Genomic DNA, 17,899 nt, shown 5'->3' with positions numbered 1-17,899 from the left:
GGCACAGAGTAAAACAACTGCAGGTGTTCCAGACTCCCAAAGTTCTCATCCCGACAGCTGTTCTCTTTCTCCTCTTCACCCTTTCTACTCCACTAAAACAGGTTTTTCTATTTTTATCTTTTTATTCTTCATCTATTTTTGCATTTATGCCCTGTCTTCCTCAGCATTCATGAAGGTGAGAGAGATGTTTTTCAAGTTCTTCTTGTGTTCACTTCCACTACATGAGGAGATGTTTCAATTCTTTTTTACAGTTCTATGCAATTGTGTAAATCAACGCATACATCCACATCCCTTGGAAAGGAGTATTTCCAACTAAAACCTGGCTTTTAGAGCTGTTTTAGCCTCTTCCCCCATCCAGTTGAATATCTCAATGATGGGGAGGCCAGATTGCCCCTTTGCTGAGCCTCATTTCATGTCTCAGGGTGTCACAAACCTGGCAGGGCAGCATTGATGCCAAATTGCTGAGTAAGAGGGCAAGAGCACTGAAGCCCAATGTAGCAAATGGATTGTGTTGGAGAGGTTAAGACCCACATCCCTGGAATGTGGCTCTGCCTCTCTGAGTGCCTCTGAAACACATCTGAGTAACCACAGAGAGCTCAGCCCTTGGAACAAGCACCGACTTCCCTCACGAGATGCAGCCCAGCCTAAAACAGGCAGAAATTAGTGGGAAGTGTGTTTTACATTCTAAATATAGCTTGTGCTGCTCTTCACAGTGGAAAGCAGCTTCGCAGTAGCTGGTTTTGAAGCACAACTGACTAATTGTTATTGAGCTAATCAGCATCCCTCACGCAGCATTCCTGATGGCACCAGGCTCTGCTGCTGGGGAAGCTCTGATCCTCCCACTGCTCCCTCACAGACTGTCAGAAAATGGCCAATAAACACTGAACATCCTTCTCTCATGCCACTTTTCCTTCATGCAAGGAGTGACTGCAGACATCTGCACCCTTTTTGGTCATTCCTGGGAGGTACCATCCTCACATTTCTTCTCTAAGCCTGTACTGTAGGAAAACCCCACTTTGCCTGTTCTGCTGATCAGTCTCACTGCTTTATCTGGTGACCTTCTGTTTGTTGTGTTGTGTTTGGCTTTAGCATCCACTAAACTATTGCTTATCTACACTGTGACTTGAAGGCAGTGGCTGCAGCTGAAGAAGGAGCAATCTCCATGTCACTGCAGGGATATAACTTCAATACAGTAAGAACAGTTTAGGTTAGACATCAAAAAGAATAATATGAGAGTTATTTTGTTAGTGTTCTATAACAGATATCCCTATTTTGTTTATTTTTATTTTTAAAGTATGGGTATTACACAAACCCCTATTTTAAGAGCTGTTGAAGTAGAAAGGTGCTGGCAGAGTTTGTGTGGGAATGGCAGCACAATCTGGAAAGAAGTCAGTGATTGAGATTACATGAAAATCTGCCCAGCAAGCTGATCCCAGTGTGACCCAGGAGGATGATGTCTGAGTCCTCTCCAAACCCTTTTAGCCCTATTTTCCATGACTGTGTCTGCCAGGAATCAGTGTGTAAACTTTGGAAGCTCTGGTGTGCAAGATTTCACCATCAGCATACACTGAACTGATCACTGCTGTCCCTTGTTTTTAATCACTAGGTGGGGAAAATTACAGCCGATACTCAGAACATGCTGCAACCACCCCTCCATTGTAATGAGGAGACAGATTAGAGGATTTGGGGGCCTGGAGCTGTGTCTTTGTTCTGTGTTTATGCAGCACATTGTGCAATGAGATTCTCTAGCTCTAACACCAAAATGGCCTCTAGGTGCTAACACCAAAATGCAAACATATTGATTACTGGGGAAGAAAGGCAGGCATGTTCTCCAAGTAATGCTTTGAAGAACTTGGGGGAAACACTTGCTAGATAGAAAAGGATCAGTGGTCTTTACAAAACAGAAATTTGCTTGGGATTGTTTGGGATCATGCTGATGGACGGAAAATCCTTCAGTCTCTTTCACTGCATTTTTCTCTTCATTTTTGGCCTGAATCTTTACTTAAATGGCATGTGAGTATCAGGAAATCTTGTCCCAAACTTGTCTGTGAGTGTCCTGCCAGTGACACTGCCACTGCAGAAACAATTAGGAAACGAGTAGAGGAGAAATCCTCTGCTGCCCAGAAACTGGAGCAGTTATAAGAGCAGTGAGGAATGCTTCACAAAACCAGTTATCAAGTTTGTCCAATGAATCACAAGGATTTGTAGCCTACCTGTGCCACAGAGCACCGTGGTGATTGTCACTGGGAAAAGGAATAGTAGCTCCATATTGATGGAAAGCTCTGGGTGCCACACAGCCCAGAGAGCAAATATCCCAAGTGAGAAAAGCTGAGGTGAACCTTCTGCAGAGCACGGAGCTCTGGAGCAGGGAGGCCACTGGGGATTTCAAGCACCTTCTCTTTAAAGGTTAGAAGCATTTGCAAGCTCAAATTGCCTGCAGTGAGAGCAGGGACTGCTCAGTGCAGCTGGGAAATGAGGGCAGTGATATGTTTAAATGTGGATTTAGATGTGTAACTTTATTTATGGGCTCGTTTTGACACTCTCACCACGTTTCTGGATAGATTTGTTGTCTTTACATGATCCTGCCAGCAGCAGCCCAGCCCATATTTGTTGCTATTTGTTACTAATTACTACACAACCTGCTCAGTCTTTCTCCTTAGGTTTTGGCTGAGAGTGAGTTTCAAGGAGACAATCTCTAAGGTAAATTGAAATCAGATAAGAAAAGAAATGTTTACAAATATCTGCATGAGATTCCAAGGCAGGATACGTGCACAGAATTTGACTTCGTGAGTACACAGATGTTTTTTTCAGGGAAAGTGAAATGCTTTCCACCTGCCAAGAGCTGTGTTTGGACCCTCAGGGGTCTGTGTCGCTCCTGCTATAGTTGATAATGTCACTAACACCTAAAGCAGTGCGAGGTATGTAGCTCTAACCTTGCTTTTTATGTATTTGAGATTTCAACAGCCGTGAAAAATCCCGAGCTCAGTAATCTTGAAGTGCATTCCTAGAAGGTAAAAAGCCTTTTGAATTCACCTTTAAAATGCACTTGCTTTCATTGGCACAAGCTATCCATATATTCAGGGAATGGTTTGGGGTTGCAAACAGGTGGGGTCTTCAGGGATGTGTTTCCTTCTTTTTGAAGTATTTCCCTTCACCTTCAATGGAACGTGTTCTTGCACAGAGCCACATCAAGCGTCAGCAGCACTCTTCTGCTGTCCCTCACTGTCAACAAGAAATCTGTGCTTAGAGGAGGGGGGACACATCAGCCTTTGAAAGTTGAACAGAGGGACAGACTCACAGGGCACAAAACCAAACAATTTGCATCTCGGGAAGGCTCTGGAGTAGTGAAGAGAAATGTCTTTTTCCACACTTTTTTTTCGTTCCTCCCGTCAGATTTTCCTCCGCCGCGCCAGCAGAAGTGCAGCTGCAGCAGCGAGTGTGTCAGTGCAGAGTTATCACTGGCAGGTTTTAACCACTGTGTTTCTTAGATGTGCTGCATGAAGGGGTTGAGGAAAAGCAGTGTTTTTCTGGCAGTGGGTTGTACACGCCGTCTCCTCTGATGGTCGCGTCTCAGAAGCCGTATTTGTTCCAGGCTGCCACATGGCATCCAAAGAAAAATGCTCTTGTAGATGCTGCTTCAGACCCGAGTGTTGAGAGCACTGTGAAGCTGTCAGCTCAGGACAGACAGTGGTGTCACTCCTTAGAAAGGAAATACACTGCTAAAGGGACCCATTTCCTCTGTGATTGTACACGTTCCTGTTTCCCTGAGCGTGTCATCCTGGCAGATCTCTGGGATGTGTTTTCAGCATTGTTCTGTGTGATCAGTTTGGCCTCATGCTATGGTTTGTGCTGTGAAATTCTCAAAATCTTGAGGTTTTTGGTCCCTAACAGCACTGCCTTGCACTGAGGGTATCCAGCCAAGCAATGAGCACAGAAGGCAGGGCAATAATTAGACAAGTGCACCCTTGTGACCAAGCTAGGGTTTACTGATGGTCACTGTCACCTCATGTATTCACCATCCAGCCAAAAAGAAAACAAAAAAACCCACAATAAATAAATAGCTTTAACCAAGCCCTCGCATAAAGGCTATTTTCAATTTTACCTTTCGCGTTTTAATTGTATAGCAATAATTTTGCAATAGAGTTGCCGATGGCAAACATGCAAAAGACATTAACTTTATTTATGTTTTGGATTATTAATGTGGCTGTTAAAATTCCTCCAGTTAGTTTTGATTGAATTGTTTTTTTGTGCGATTCTGTCGTTTAATGGAGCGGTAAATAAGAATTTCTGATAATGAGCCCAAGCATCTGTCACAACAACCTGGCGCTGGTTATTAACATTTCCATTAACGGCAGGGTGGGCAGTGATAATATGGAAACCACACAGTTAGAACAAAATAAATAGTTGGTGTCAGGCTGAGTGGGTGTTAATTACTTTTTTATTTTATAACTCTGGGGGGAGGGAGTATTGGTAGAAAAGTGTGACTTATGAAGGTCATTCTCTCTTAAGAAAGAAGTCTCCAGAGGAGCAGCTAACCGGAGCTATCCAGTGCAAGCGGTGAATATTTTATCGCTTCTATTTATGGCCCAGAAAGGGGCAGAGAGAAAAGAGACAACTTTCTCAGGGGGTCTGGCTCTGGCAGAAGGCTATGGCACTGTGAACACAGAGAAAGGAGAAGTGGAGCCTTTGTCCTGCCTTTCTCTGCCCACTTCTGCAGTTTGAGCAGGACACGCTTCAGCTCCTTTCCTGTGAACAGAACAGGAGCTGTTTTGTTGAAACCTGCCGGAGGCTCAGACAGCAGGTTGGGAGAACAGAGTGTCCTCAGTAGCTGCTGGGGAGGAAAATCCACCTGCACCAAGTGGGATCCTGACAAAGGGAAGGAATGGAGTGACCCTGGTGCACTCAGATTGGTTTTCTAGCACAGCACAATGCAAGGAGCCAATGAGGGCCAGTGTGTGCATGTGGAGGTGTAATCAAAGTGGAGCTAGCAAAAAGTCGTAGTAGCAAACTAAAAGTCATTCTGTCATACATAAAATAATAGTGCATTGATTAGCAGCTGTCTGGGTTTGGAGGTAATTTTAGGCAGTATTTTAGCCCAAAGTCTTGCTGCTGAGTGGTATTTGGGCTGATGGTGGCTGGGGCTGCCTTGCTCACCAGGAGCAGTCAATCAGGAGCACCATCCACTGCCGAAGGTGAGCCCCAAACTATCAGGGAACCAAGGCAAAATTTTCCTTTCTTTTTCAAAGCTGCTGGCAGGATTGAGTTGATTCAGTGTCTAAGGCAGCCGGTGTGGAGCAGAGCACAGCCACTTCCCGAGGCTCAGCTGCTCCTCACTCCTCTTGTGCCGAGACATCCCAATGACGCAGATACCCCAGGGCTGGCTCATTGCTGACTTGTGGCATAAACAGAGCCTGTCCTGGGTCCTCCTGCAAATGAAAAACCTGGCTGTGAGCTAATTCTGTTTGTCACTGTTAATTCTTCTGTCCTCCTTCCTCCCTAGCACCGGCACTGGCCCCACAGAACATCCAAGTCCACTCGCTTTCCGCGAGCCAGCTGGAGCTCACCTGGGACCCCCCTCCTGCCGACAGCCAGAACGGGAACATCCAAGGCTATAAGGCAATCGTCCCATTTCTACTGTTTTCATTTATCTTGCTTGGCGTTGCTATTTACTTGTGAGAGAGCTCTACAAAGTGCAGTCGCCCTCGCCGCATAAGGCAAATTAGAGCAGCGCTCAGGCTGCAGCAGGGAACAGCAGCAAGTCCCAAAACCAAAAGAAAGAGAATGAGATTGGGAGGGAGAAGGAGAGAAAAGGGAGAGTGTGTCATTATTTATGGAGAAGGAGAGCATGGGGGAAACAGGGGATGCAGATAAGGAGGCAGCTCCACTTGTGCAGGCAACAGATCAGCTGCAAAAAGCAACACAGCTACACAGGAGCTGGGGGCAAGAAATGTATTGAAGAAAATTAACTGAGCTTTCCCTCCATCAAATGCTACAAGCCTTTAGGAAGAGCAGAACTTTCTCCCAGCCAGAAGCCTGAGCCTGGTCAGATTTTGGAAGTGTTGCTTCATTTCCTTAACTTTAACAGAATTAAATCAGAGTATTAATTGCGTTTGGTTTGCGGGAGATGAGCACGTTGCAGAGACACGCTGCTCAGCATCTCTAGCATGAGAATGGACCCTCAGAGAGTGGGAATGGGCAAGTCTACAAACACTGGAGCTTGGCTTGGGTTCAGCGTCTGGCTCTGCCTCTCTCCATGAATTTAGATCCATAAGTGAAGGAAAGCCAAGCAAATGTGAATAATCTGGCATCCCTTCTTGGCAGTAACAAGCATCCTTATATATCAATCCCCGTCCTTTCCCTTTTGTACGTATATAGATGGCTTCAGCAGCTTGGCTTGGAGACCCAAGGTGGAGTCTTGCCTTGGCTTGTTCTCTCAGCTCTCTGGCTTGCTTTGGCCTGTTGTAATGCTGTCACTGCCAGGCCTGTCCAATAAGTAGGGCTGGCACCAATTTCCCGCTTGGAAACAACTTCTCTGAAGGCTAATTTTATAGCATCAGGGTAAAAATTATGTAATGGAAGAAGGGGGAAAAGCACCTCAAGGATCTTTAGGGGGAATCTTTGTTACCCTCTTCAGGAGGGCATTTTCCTGGCTGTGCTGTGAACACCAGTGGTGTGAGTGCTGTGTGGTGCAGAGGGGAGCTGTGGATCATCAGGTTGTGTCAGGATGCCAGTGCTGACAGGCAGCTTGCATTGCAGGGAATGTTTAAACTGACCTCTCCTCAGTGAACCCTGGCAGCTCATACCTGCTGTTATTAAGCCATATTCTTCAGCCTTTGCTCTATTTTTGAGTGATGTACTCAGCTACATGGTCACTGGACTCAGAGGAATTTGCTAAGGAAACAATTTGGCTTGTGCAGAAAAACCTGAGTATCCCAACTAATGGAGGAGTCCAGGGCAAGACTACACTGTCTTTCTGGTTGTTTTGTAGCTGTAGTGCCCAAATATTTTCTAGGTGTAGGATATAGTGCAACACAGGACAGGATGAAGAGAACGGCCTCCAGTTGTGCCAGGGGAGGTTCCAATTAGATATTAGGAAAAATATCTTCACAGAAAGTTTGGTCAGCATGGGAGCAGGCTGCCCAGGGAGGTGTAGAATCACCAAGCCTTGAAGTGTTCTGAAGGCGAGTGGATGTGGGACTTGGGAACATGGTTTAGTGGCAAACCTGGGGGTTGATGGTTGGACTCATGATCTTAGCAGACTTTTCCAGCCTTAATTGTTGCAGTTGGTTTGAGGGTTCCTGGGGAGTCCCCAGGGGCCCCCTAAGCTGTATTTGGCTGGTAGCAGCAGACAGGCAAGGAGACTCCACACAGCTTCTGAGGGTGAATTAGATGAGGGTTTATTGGGGTCCCACCCCCAGGAGCAGCATGGTTTCTTAGGGGGAAGGGGGAGAGAGGGAGAGCCTAGGGAGAAAAGGGCCAAGAAGATCTGGTCTCCCTAGCACAGCTTAACAGGGAGATTCAAAGTGGGCACAGAATAAGACTTGAGCCAATGGTATTACAGATCCATGATACTTCAGGGGAGGATCACAGGCTTCAAATAAACCATACATTTTCAAGGGGTGAGACAGAGCAAACCATTTAAATAAACTGTAAAACCACAATAATGGTGGGATTCTGTCTCGCTGTCCCAACAGATCTATTACTGGGAGAGCGACACCCTGAACGACACAGAGAAGGTGAAGGTGCTTTTCCTGCCGGAGACCAACGTGCGGCTCAAGAACCTGACGAGCCACACGCGGTACCTGGTCTGCATCTCCGCCTTCAACGCGGCCGGGGACGGCCCCCGCAGCAGCCCCGCCACGGGCAGGACGCACCAGGCGGGTACGGGGCCGAGTCCTGCTCACCTGGGCACAGCCAGGGAAACGGGGCGTGCAGCAGGGAACCGAGTCCTGCTCACCTGGGCACAGCCAGGGAAACGGGGCATGCAGCAGGGAACCCAGTCCTGCTCACAGCCAGGGGGAACGGGGCATGCAGCAGGGAACCGAGTCTTGTTCACAGCCAGGGGGAATGGGGCATGCAGCAGGGAACCGAGTCCTGTTCACAGCCAGGGGGAATGGGGCATGCAGCAGGGAACCGAGTCCTGCTCACAGCCAGGGAAACAGGGCGTGCAGCAGGGAACCAAGTCCTGCTCACCTGGGCACAGCCAGGAAAACGGGGCGTGCAGCAGGGAACTGAGTCCTGCTCACAGCCAGGGAAACGGGACATGCAGCAGGGAGCTGCTGTTTGGATTGGCTGGAAGAGTTGGCCTAGGTTAAGGTCAACTAAGGAGAATGGAAGGGGGGGAGTGGGGTTCAGATTGAGATTGCTAGAAGTAAGGCTGGTATTGGAGTTGTGGAGGATGTTGATGGTCGGATGGGTTCTTTGATAAATAGTTTTACTCCATCTGCTAGAGGGTGTAGGAGCCTGAATGGGCCAACAATGTTTGGGCCCTTTCAGCCTTGTATATAGCTTAGGATTTGCGCTCTACTAGCGTGAGGAAGGCTACTGCAATTAAGATTGGGAGGGCATAGGAGGGGGCTATGATTAAGAGAGGGCAGTTAATCATGGGAGATGATTTGAGTTAAGCTGGGGAGAGGATTTGAACCTCTGAGTTAAAGGACTTAAGACTTTTGCATTTTCCAAGCTCTGCCACACTAGCTGGTCCTTTTCTTGGATGTGGTGTGGTGTGACAGCCTTTTGTAATTTAGTTATTTTCATTACTTAAGGTGAAGGCTTGCTTGTGGTATTGGCCTCACGATTCCTATCCTTTTGTACTGGGAAGAGTTCATCATAGAAACCAACCTGGATTGCTCCGGTCTGAACTCAGAAGTCTTGAAAGCGGGGAAAAAAAGTATAAAATAGGTGGAGTGTGAGGAAAGGGAGTAATAGAGCTGAAACGAGAATGGAGTGGCAGAAGGGCCAGTCCCTAAACTAAGCTGGTCCAGAAGGAAACAGTCTAGCTTTGTTTCTGGTTTCTGCTGCCATGCCTGGAAATCAGAAGGAGCTCATCTCCAGGGCCTGGAAGTTGCCCTGATGGTCCTGAATAAGCAAAGCATTTTAGAATTCCTCCTTATTTTTTTTTTTTTAAGCTGGAGCAGCAGCCTCTCAGGCTGAGCAGTCCCAGTGCTGGATGTGCTGGGAATGCTCTGGCACAGGGTGAAGGCAATGCCCTTGGTTGTTGCTGTGAAGAGGAGGTGGCTCTCATTGCACCCTTCTGAGAGCCCTTCCCTTCCGTGCCCTCTCTCCTTGTTTGCTCTGGAGGTTCAGTTTTGCAGCTGACTGGCTGTATTTTTAGGACAGGCTGTGTTTGTGACTGATTACAGGACATTTGGATACAACTGACAAATCCCATTCTCAGCTTGTTTCCTTTAGATTTAGGCTGGGCAAATAAAGCAATGTTTTATAATATATATGTATATTAGATGGAGCGCTGCTGCTGCAATTCAATCTGTGTGCAATCCTTTCAGCACCCAGTGCTCCCAGCTTCCTGGCCTTCTCTGAAATCACCTGCACAACCCTCAACGTGTCTTGGGGCGAGCCAACAGCAGCAAATGGAGTCCTGCAGGGTTATCGAGTTGTCTACGAGCCTCTGGCTCCTGTCCAGGGTAAGAAAGACCTCTGATCATACATATTCATGGCAAATGACACAATGGTGCTGTAGCACCTTTCATCTCTGCCCAATTTCCTACTTGCTCTCTGCTGTTTTCCAAGAGAAGCCAGGTGGCAAAGGGTAAATAAAACAATTCCACTTTTGCCAAAATGCTTCAGTGAGCCATAATATTGTGGAATATAGCTTTTGTCTTGTCTTCTCTCATTTTCTTGCACAAACTATAGTGTGTGTGATTTGAAAAGTCATTTTACAGCCTTCATTACCTGGTCTGGGCGAAGAGGAAGCTCAGCCTGGGAGTGCCTGATTGTCTCCACGCTTTGCCTTTGAAACTGCTGAGTAGGCTCCATCCCAGAATAGTTGTCAAGCACATTTGTGTTGTTTATCACATCATGTGTCACTTCTGTTATCACAGAGATTGCCCAGGCATCAGATGTGCTGGTCATCACTGCAGCACCTCTGCTGTGACGGGCAGGATAACGGGACAGAGATGTGGCTGTGTCTCTTCAGACAGAGTTTTCAGGCAGCATTTTTAACCCAGCACCAGAGTTCAGTTCAACCACAACAATGTGCAGGCCACAAACATTTCATTAATTTGCCAGAAAAGCAACAGAGAAGGATTTGGCAGTTTCTCTGAAAACAAATGTAAATTCATTCCAAAGGTGAATTAGAAAAGATGACATAGTTTGTGGATGGGCTTATTAATATTTTTATATTCCTGGTAGATTGCCAATAGTTCAATAGGATGTCCAGCTTTGGCAGCATGACAGCAGGGAGAGTAATTTCAGCCATTGCCAATCCATTTTAAACTCTTTTCCAAAGAAATAAGGATATCAATCACTTGTATTTGCTTCTCCTGTAAGGAATAATGATCTATATTGCCTGAATATCCATGTCTCATGCACAGAGAAAGTTAAACTCAGGACTGAAAACACCAGAATAAAAGCACTGTCAGCCTTTATGGCTGGCAGGTCTGAGCACAAAGAGCTAATCCAGGAAGCATTTCTAATTCTGACCAAGAAATGTGCACAGGGTATGGAGGAGGTTCAGGCTGGTTGGGCGTTTCTTCCCTTTTCTTCATTCCTACAAAATGTTCAAGAATACATTTTTCCCCCCTAAAAATATGGAAGTGTCAGATCATGTTTTCTCTGCATGTATTTGACTTAACATCCTTCAGAGCCTTTGTTGTCTTTTCCTCTCTTCCCCACCTCTGCCTGTGCTGCCCCTGACTCCAGCTTGTCTCTCCTTCCCCTCTGGAGGATTTCTGATGTGATCAGGAAGGTTATGGAGGGCTCTTCCTCAGATGCAAAAAATTTGCCTAAATTTATTTTCCAGTCTTTGGCCACCATTTGCTCTTGTGCCAACATTTTTCTTTCAGCAAACATATTTATTCTCCTGCCATGGAAAAGAATCCCTTCCTTGATGCCATCATTTTCACAGATTCACAAATATTCCAAGTTGGGAGGGACCCACATGGATCATCAAGTCCAGCTGATGTAAATGGCCCATATGGGGCCAGAACCCAAATTCCTCCATGTGAGCACTACAGACACCCACCTGGATGGGCTGGACCTTCTTTTGGAGCTTTTCTCATTCATATTTTAACTTTCCACCAGCTGAGCATCCTCCCATGGTGACACCTTTTGCCTTCCCACTCACCAGCCACCCCTCACCTGCCCATTTTTCCAAGCTTTCCAGCAGCAATCTGTTCTTTAGCACAGTCTTATCCCTGCTTGACCTTTTATTGTTTAAGCTTTACACTGTTATGTTTTACACAATAATAGACAACAAGATTGCCCCAGAGCCTTTTTCAACAGTTTTTTGGTTTGTTTTATTTTTTTTTTCCTTTTTGGAACACAGCTTGAAAATGACAAATGCCTCCTGATTTGTCTCAGAGAAATGAAATAGTTCACCTGTGGAAAGAGGGAGCACCTTTACTGCATCCTTGTTAGCCAAGGAAAGATTCCCTGAGTTATAAATTGTATCTGGAAGAAAACTTTGAACAGAAATTGCTTGGACATTACTCTTTATTTAAGTGATTAAAACTGAAAGTATCATCTTGATTTGCATAAAATGAGCATCTGGATTGAAAACCTCTTCCTTCTGCATTTTTTAGAAAGATAAATTAGCAAGCAGCCATTTCTAGCAGGAAAAATCTTTTTTTACTTCCTATCCTACCTTCTTGGTTTGAAATGTGTCATGTACATATACAGACCCCAAAAAACCACCAGAAAGACTCTCTAAATTTGAAATTTTTATTATAAAATCTTTTATAAATCACATCCTTTCTGTTGAATTGCTTCTGGAAAATTTCAGTGAAAGCCAGATTTTTTTGTTATCAAACCAGTCATTCCCCCTCTGTCCTTTGTGCAGCATTGAGAACCTAAAGGTGAAACTAGCTATGAACCTTGGTGAAGGGAACAACTCTGATTTTCACTGATCCCTAAGAAAAATTCTGTGAGAGTGAGAAGAATGAAACACAAGTCACAGCTCCAACCTTGTTTAAGCTCTCAGTGCTTTGGTTGCATCCCCTGTTGCCATGGCATTTGGAGCCCCAAGGTCCTGGTGAGCTGCACATCCTTCACTGTGCATCCACATGGGGATGGTGGGTATGGCAGGATGAGATGAATGGGACACACCTGGCCCTTGTTCCTCCTCCAGACCGTGTTGGAGGTTATTTGGGGAAGCAGCAACAGAGAAATGCTTGCCTGGGAAGCAATCTGGAATGTGCACTCCTCTTCGTTTACCTCCTCCTTTTTTTTCCCAGAATAATTACTGAGGTTACATGTAGTCTCTTGGTAATTTCCCAGATGTGTTGTAAGGTTTTTTCCTTGTCAGTACCCACTTATCAAGCTTAAACTCTAATTATACTTATCAGTGCTGAAAATTGCCTATTATCACTACTTAAACTCCTGCTAATTGTAAGAAATACTTTCTTAGCAAACTGTTAGATGATTTTACTTACCATCTAGATGTAATAAGCTCCACTTGATTTCTATTTTTTCATCGAAGCTCCCTCTTATTTTTTTTTACCTGTGTGGCTGTTGCAGGGGTGAGCAAGGTGGTGACAGTGGACATCAAGGGGAACTGGCAGCGCTGGCTGAAGGTGCGGGATCTCACCAAGGGCGTCACCTATTTATTCCGAGTGCAAGCCCGAACCATCGCCTACGGACCTGAACTGCAGGCCAACATCACAGCTGGGCCAGCAGAAGGTGAGGGGGGGCTATAAAAACAAATCACAAGTCACAGATCACTTCTACAAACACAGGGCACCAGCAGGGAATGGTGCACTCAGGGCTTCACGTGAATTTGCAGTTCCAAGGAGAAGCTGAGTCACGGGACGTGATTCAGTGCATTTCACAACTGCCATGAAAAACGTGTTTCCTTTTTTCCTGGAAACTAGAAGTTTCATGTGAATAAACAAAACCCTGTAAATAAATCATAATGCAAACAGGCCAGCCAGGGATTTCCAAGCTGCAGTCTGACAGCACAGTGCATAATTCTGACTGTACTGCTCTGTAGTGGGAGGCAGAGCTGGAGTAGCTGCTGAAACCAGCAGAGGTTCCTGGATGCAAAACCAGAAAGAATTGACAATTGTTCTCTCCTGACACGTTGGCTTATGCAGAGGGAGAGATCTGTGGATTTCCTGCTGTGTCAAGAGCAGCTGCAGGGCAGTGTTCCCTGCCGGGTTCGGTGCCTGTACCCAGAGCTGGTTTTCTTATTTGATCAGTGACTTTGATAAACAGATAATCCAACAAGGTAAATGCCCTCCAATGATACCAGCCTGTCAGATAAGTCACAGAGCATCAGTGCAGTGGCCACAGCTCTGTTTGTTTCCCACTTCCAGTCTGGTGAACTCTCACACCACACCACAGATCATACTCCTGTAGATCAGGAATCCTTTCTAACGTGGCCATGGCATCTTCCCAAGCCAGTGGGCAGTGCCTGTCCCCTTGAATCTCTCCATGAACCTCACAGGCTGGTTTCACCTCTGAAATGAGAACTAGCAGCAGCAATGGGTAAAATGAGAGTCCTTCTTCTCTTGCCTTCTTAACACAGAAGTTGTAAACCCCCCCCCCCCTTATTCTTGGGGTTAATCCCTATAAGGCCACTTTGATGATCCTAGTGGATCCCTTCCAACTCAGAATATTCTATGATCCTATGACCTGTAAACCGCATTGAAATGTAATTGCTGGTACTGGAGCTAGTGAAAAAATCAGGTCAGTAGCCCATAGAGCTGGTTTATGTTGCATATTTGTTGACCAACACTGTAAGATCATTTTTCCCCTCTCTCAGCAGAAGCAATTCATGCTGCAGTTTAATGCCACCTTCATTTGCTGCTCTCTTTTCCTCCTTCAGGGTCTCCTGGCTCCCCTCAGGAAATCCTGGTGACAAAATCTTCTTCTGGGCTGACGCTGCAATGGACTGAGGGAGATTCAGGAGAAAAACCCACGACTGGCTACATTATAGAGGCACGACCCTCAGGTGAGCCCCAGGAAATGCAGGGGTTTGATGTCATCAGTTTCCTTCTTCAGCCCCTGCTGAAGTGGAGAGGTTGTTTGTCATCCCATTAAGGGAATGGGATTTTGTGAGAGGATGTGTTTCCAGCCAGTATTAAGATGTTACTGGTTTATTATGTAGTTTAGCATATTTTCTCCTCTTTAGGAGTAGTCACAGAAAATTACCCCGACTGCTCTAGCTTTCACTGTGCTACATCACTGGAAAATCATCCAACAGATGAACTAATATAGTTAATAATTAAAACTCATTTAAATGCTTACAGCATCTTTCAGGAGCAAGGACTAATAAGTATTTGCGAGCTGTATTTTGAGGACCACAGATAGAAATCTGTCTCCTTCTGCAGCAGAGCACAGCAGCTAATTACTGTTTTAATGTTAATAATAGGGCCAGGGCTTCAGCAGCACATACACATTTCTTCCCCCATTTGTTCTGCAGGGAGAGTACTGAGGCAGGGGGAAGGAATCCCCCATCACCACAGTTTTTCTTGGTGCTTTCCCAGAGCTCCTTTGCTTCTGGGATTTGCATCTCAGTGAAGCTGCTCTCTGCTTTTTTCCAGAATGTTTCCCCACTTGGACAAGGCAATTTTAAAAGTCAGTGTGTGCTCCAGCCTGAGCGCAGCTTGGTCCCCCTTGCAAATTCAAAAAGCACAGATTTCCTGGGAACTAAGTCATTAAGGAAAGCCAGTGAGTGCTGCCAGGCCTCTGTGTAATCTCCCTTGATAACTTCCCTCCACTCTGACAGGGGATGTTGATAACCACTCTCTGGGTACAGTTTCCAGCTGGTGGTACCTCCACCAGCTCCTTGTTCCACGCAGGCCGTGTTTGAATGTCACCAAGTCAGAAGCTTTGCTGAAGTCAGGATATATGATGTCTGCTCTTTCTCCTCTATTGACAAGGTCTGCTACTCTGTCACAGAACAAAATTAGACATGATCTATACTTGACATAACCATCTTGGCTGCTGGTTGTTCCTTTTTCACTTCTAGGTGCTTGCATATTGCTTGATTATATATTGATTAAATGAATGCTTATCTGTTTGATTATATAGAAGCTTGTTTGTGTCTTGAATGTGAGGTTGCATTTAAAACCAATGATTTAAATTACATTTAACCAGACTAGTAAGAAAATTATTGAGGTAATCTCTGAAGATGCAGATTTACATACCTGCATCTGATAGAATTTGCTCTGTAGTGAGGCTCTGCTCTGATCCTAAAAATTCTTTCTTATTTCTGTCATTTAACTTGACAATTACTTTCAAAATAAAAGCAAAGGAAATACATACCTTCTCAAAGCACTGGGGTTTCCCAGAGTGATCAAGTTTGCTTTCAATTAGTGGAATGACACTGCTGTGCTTCTATTTCACCTACATCAGCTTTTTCAGTTCTGTGCTTATTTCGTCAGAGGTAGAAAATATTTTCTTATTTGAACAGCATCATTAGCAAGTTAAACCAAACCTGTTCATTTAAAATCACTTACCAGCTTACATTTCCCCCAGCCAGGTTTTCTGTGAGTCAGAGTATTTTACGGGGAGACCTGCAGCCCATGTACAGATTGTCTGCATTGGAAATCCAGCCTGTGCGAGTGGTGACATTGGGAACTCATCCCCTCGACTCCCTGTTGGATGGGAACAAACATTTCACAGCTCATGGCTAAGGATGTAGGATTTGGGGCCCACTCCTTTTGAGTAGGAAGAAAATAGTCCCTCCAAGGCAGGTCTGAGCTGCATTAACCCTGGGTCACTTCTGCTGGCCCCACTCCACTGATCCTGGAAATGCACACAAGAGGTCTTATTCTCCCGCTCTTGCAACCTGACTGTTGAGGCATTTAATTCCTCTTCAGATTATTTTAATCCTATTCATGCTGCTGTAGCAAATGAACTAGGCATTTGTATGCTGGATTCTCATCCTTGGTCCTGGTTGCAGCTGTAGGAAGCGTGAAATGTGATCCAGGAGAGGAGACAGACTAATTGGAAGATTTGCTTATTCCACCCAAGCCTCGGCTTCCTCTCTGTGCTGCTTTTCTTCCTCATCTCTGCACACAAGAGTCTGAAATCTGAATTACGAGCTTAACAAAAGCAGGGAACTAATTCTTCCTCTCAGGGCTGGTCATTCAGAGCAGCTCCTGTTTTACTATCATTGTAAGAAATTGCTTTTGCATGTTAATTTATACAGGCAGTAGAGTGAGGATTGGAGCAACCTTTGTTTTTAAGGAGGAGCTGTTCCAAGAGAAGAGCAGTTGACTTGTGCTCTTCACATAAAATGAAGAAAGGAAAATATATTTATCCTTCTTAGGTCAAAAAAGGGGGCGTTGAGCAGACAGATGAAAAGCTTTAGCTTGTTGCCAATATTTAAATGCAATACCACTACCTTAGTGTTTCACATCTCAAGTGTCATCTGTTATAGGCCTCATTACCCCAAACGTTAAATGCTGCATCATCTCATTTTCTCTGCTGTAGCTCCCTGCCAAGACTCTTCCATCAGAGTAGGAGGATGGCTTTCTGTCAGAAATGGCAAACCCTACTCCTTTTTGTCACTTCCCTTTGAATTTTTCGGAGTCCTGCTGTGTCTCCCAGGGCTCCTCTGCCCTGCTGGGTTTAGCAATGGTGGCAGCAGGCAGCTGAGACTGCTCATTTGATTTCCCTGTTCTCTGCTGGCTTTATGGAAGGTGACCAGGCTCAGTACCTCCTCTGCATTTTGAGTACACTCACACACAGGGATGAAGCAGGCAAGCCAATTTTTTTTTCTGAGTGATCTGTGTTAGAGGAAGACATTACAGAAACAGAAAAGTTTTTCTTTTCCTTCAACTTCTCTGTCCTTAGAGAAATGGATTCCAGTTTAGCTCCCTGTGCATTACAAGAAATGCAATTAAGCAGGCTCTGTCTCTGCCACTGTAAGTGCTCCCCAGACATCAGCTGGGCTGGCTGAGGAATGGGGAATAGATTGTGCCCTCAGCTTTTATATACAGAGCAAAAGACAAATGGCACAGTGATGTTAAGGAGAAGCTGGCTTCACCCCTCTTTTCCCAGCTCCAGGTCCCACCCAAAGGTTCCTGTCACTGTTCCAAAGGTTCCTCCCCTCATAAACCTTCTAATGTGTAATTAGGAGGGAGCTTTAGTGGTGGGCATGTGGCCTGTGCATTCCCAGCAGCCTCACCCAGAGCTGCCTTCCCAGTGACCCCCGTCTGCAAGGGAGGTGTTTGTGAAACACCCTGGGCATCCACAGGCCAGGAGTGCCCCTGGATGTGGAGCTGCCCCATGAGAGCTCCATCCCTGGATCAGCCTGTGCAGAGCAGCTGTGCAGGTGTTGGATCCATCTGCCCCACAGAACCATTTAGATTGGAAAAGACCCTTAAGGTCATCAAGTCCAACCATAAACCAAACTCTGCCACGTCCCCCACTAAACCACATCCATAAGTGACACATTTTCCTGGCTTCTGTCACCTCAGAAAGAGCCTCCCTGACCCAGGACAAGTAGAGGGAGATTTCTTTTTCTGCTTCTTCTCCCCACCACAATTTTGGGCTTTGTGTGCTTTTGCCAAGCAGTGGATGATGTCAGGCAACTGGGATGAAATTGCATCTAAATGGAATGGTCTGAATTGGAAGACACCTTAAAGATCAGCCAGTTCCATCCCCCTGGGATGGGCAAGGACACTTGCTATTGGACCTGGTGGCTCCAAGCCCCATCCAGCCTGGCCTTGGACACTTTCAGGGGATGAGGCAGTCACAGCTTCTCTGG

General features: G+C 45.7%; 1 protein-coding gene across 1 annotated transcript in view; it reads left to right on the top strand.

The window, feature by feature from the left end:
- Positions 1 to 17,899, top strand: part of SDK1 (sidekick cell adhesion molecule 1) — a 384,823-nt gene that overhangs the window by 346,250 nt on the left and 20,674 nt on the right. The window contains exons 36-40 of the mRNA XM_058035661.1: positions 5,501 to 5,616; positions 7,695 to 7,881; positions 9,507 to 9,644; positions 12,697 to 12,858; positions 14,006 to 14,131. Of these exons, the coding sequence (XP_057891644.1) occupies positions 5,501 to 5,616; positions 7,695 to 7,881; positions 9,507 to 9,644; positions 12,697 to 12,858; positions 14,006 to 14,131 (729 nt within the window). The remainder of the gene's footprint in view (positions 1 to 5,500; positions 5,617 to 7,694; positions 7,882 to 9,506; positions 9,645 to 12,696; positions 12,859 to 14,005; positions 14,132 to 17,899) is intronic.

Source organism: Melospiza georgiana, chromosome 16, assembly GCF_028018845.1.
Source record: "Melospiza georgiana isolate bMelGeo1 chromosome 16, bMelGeo1.pri, whole genome shotgun sequence".
Lineage (NCBI taxonomy): Eukaryota > Metazoa > Chordata > Aves > Passeriformes > Passerellidae > Melospiza > Melospiza georgiana.
Note: the sequence above shows the minus strand (reverse complement) of the source record. Positions and strands in the feature narration are given on the sequence as shown.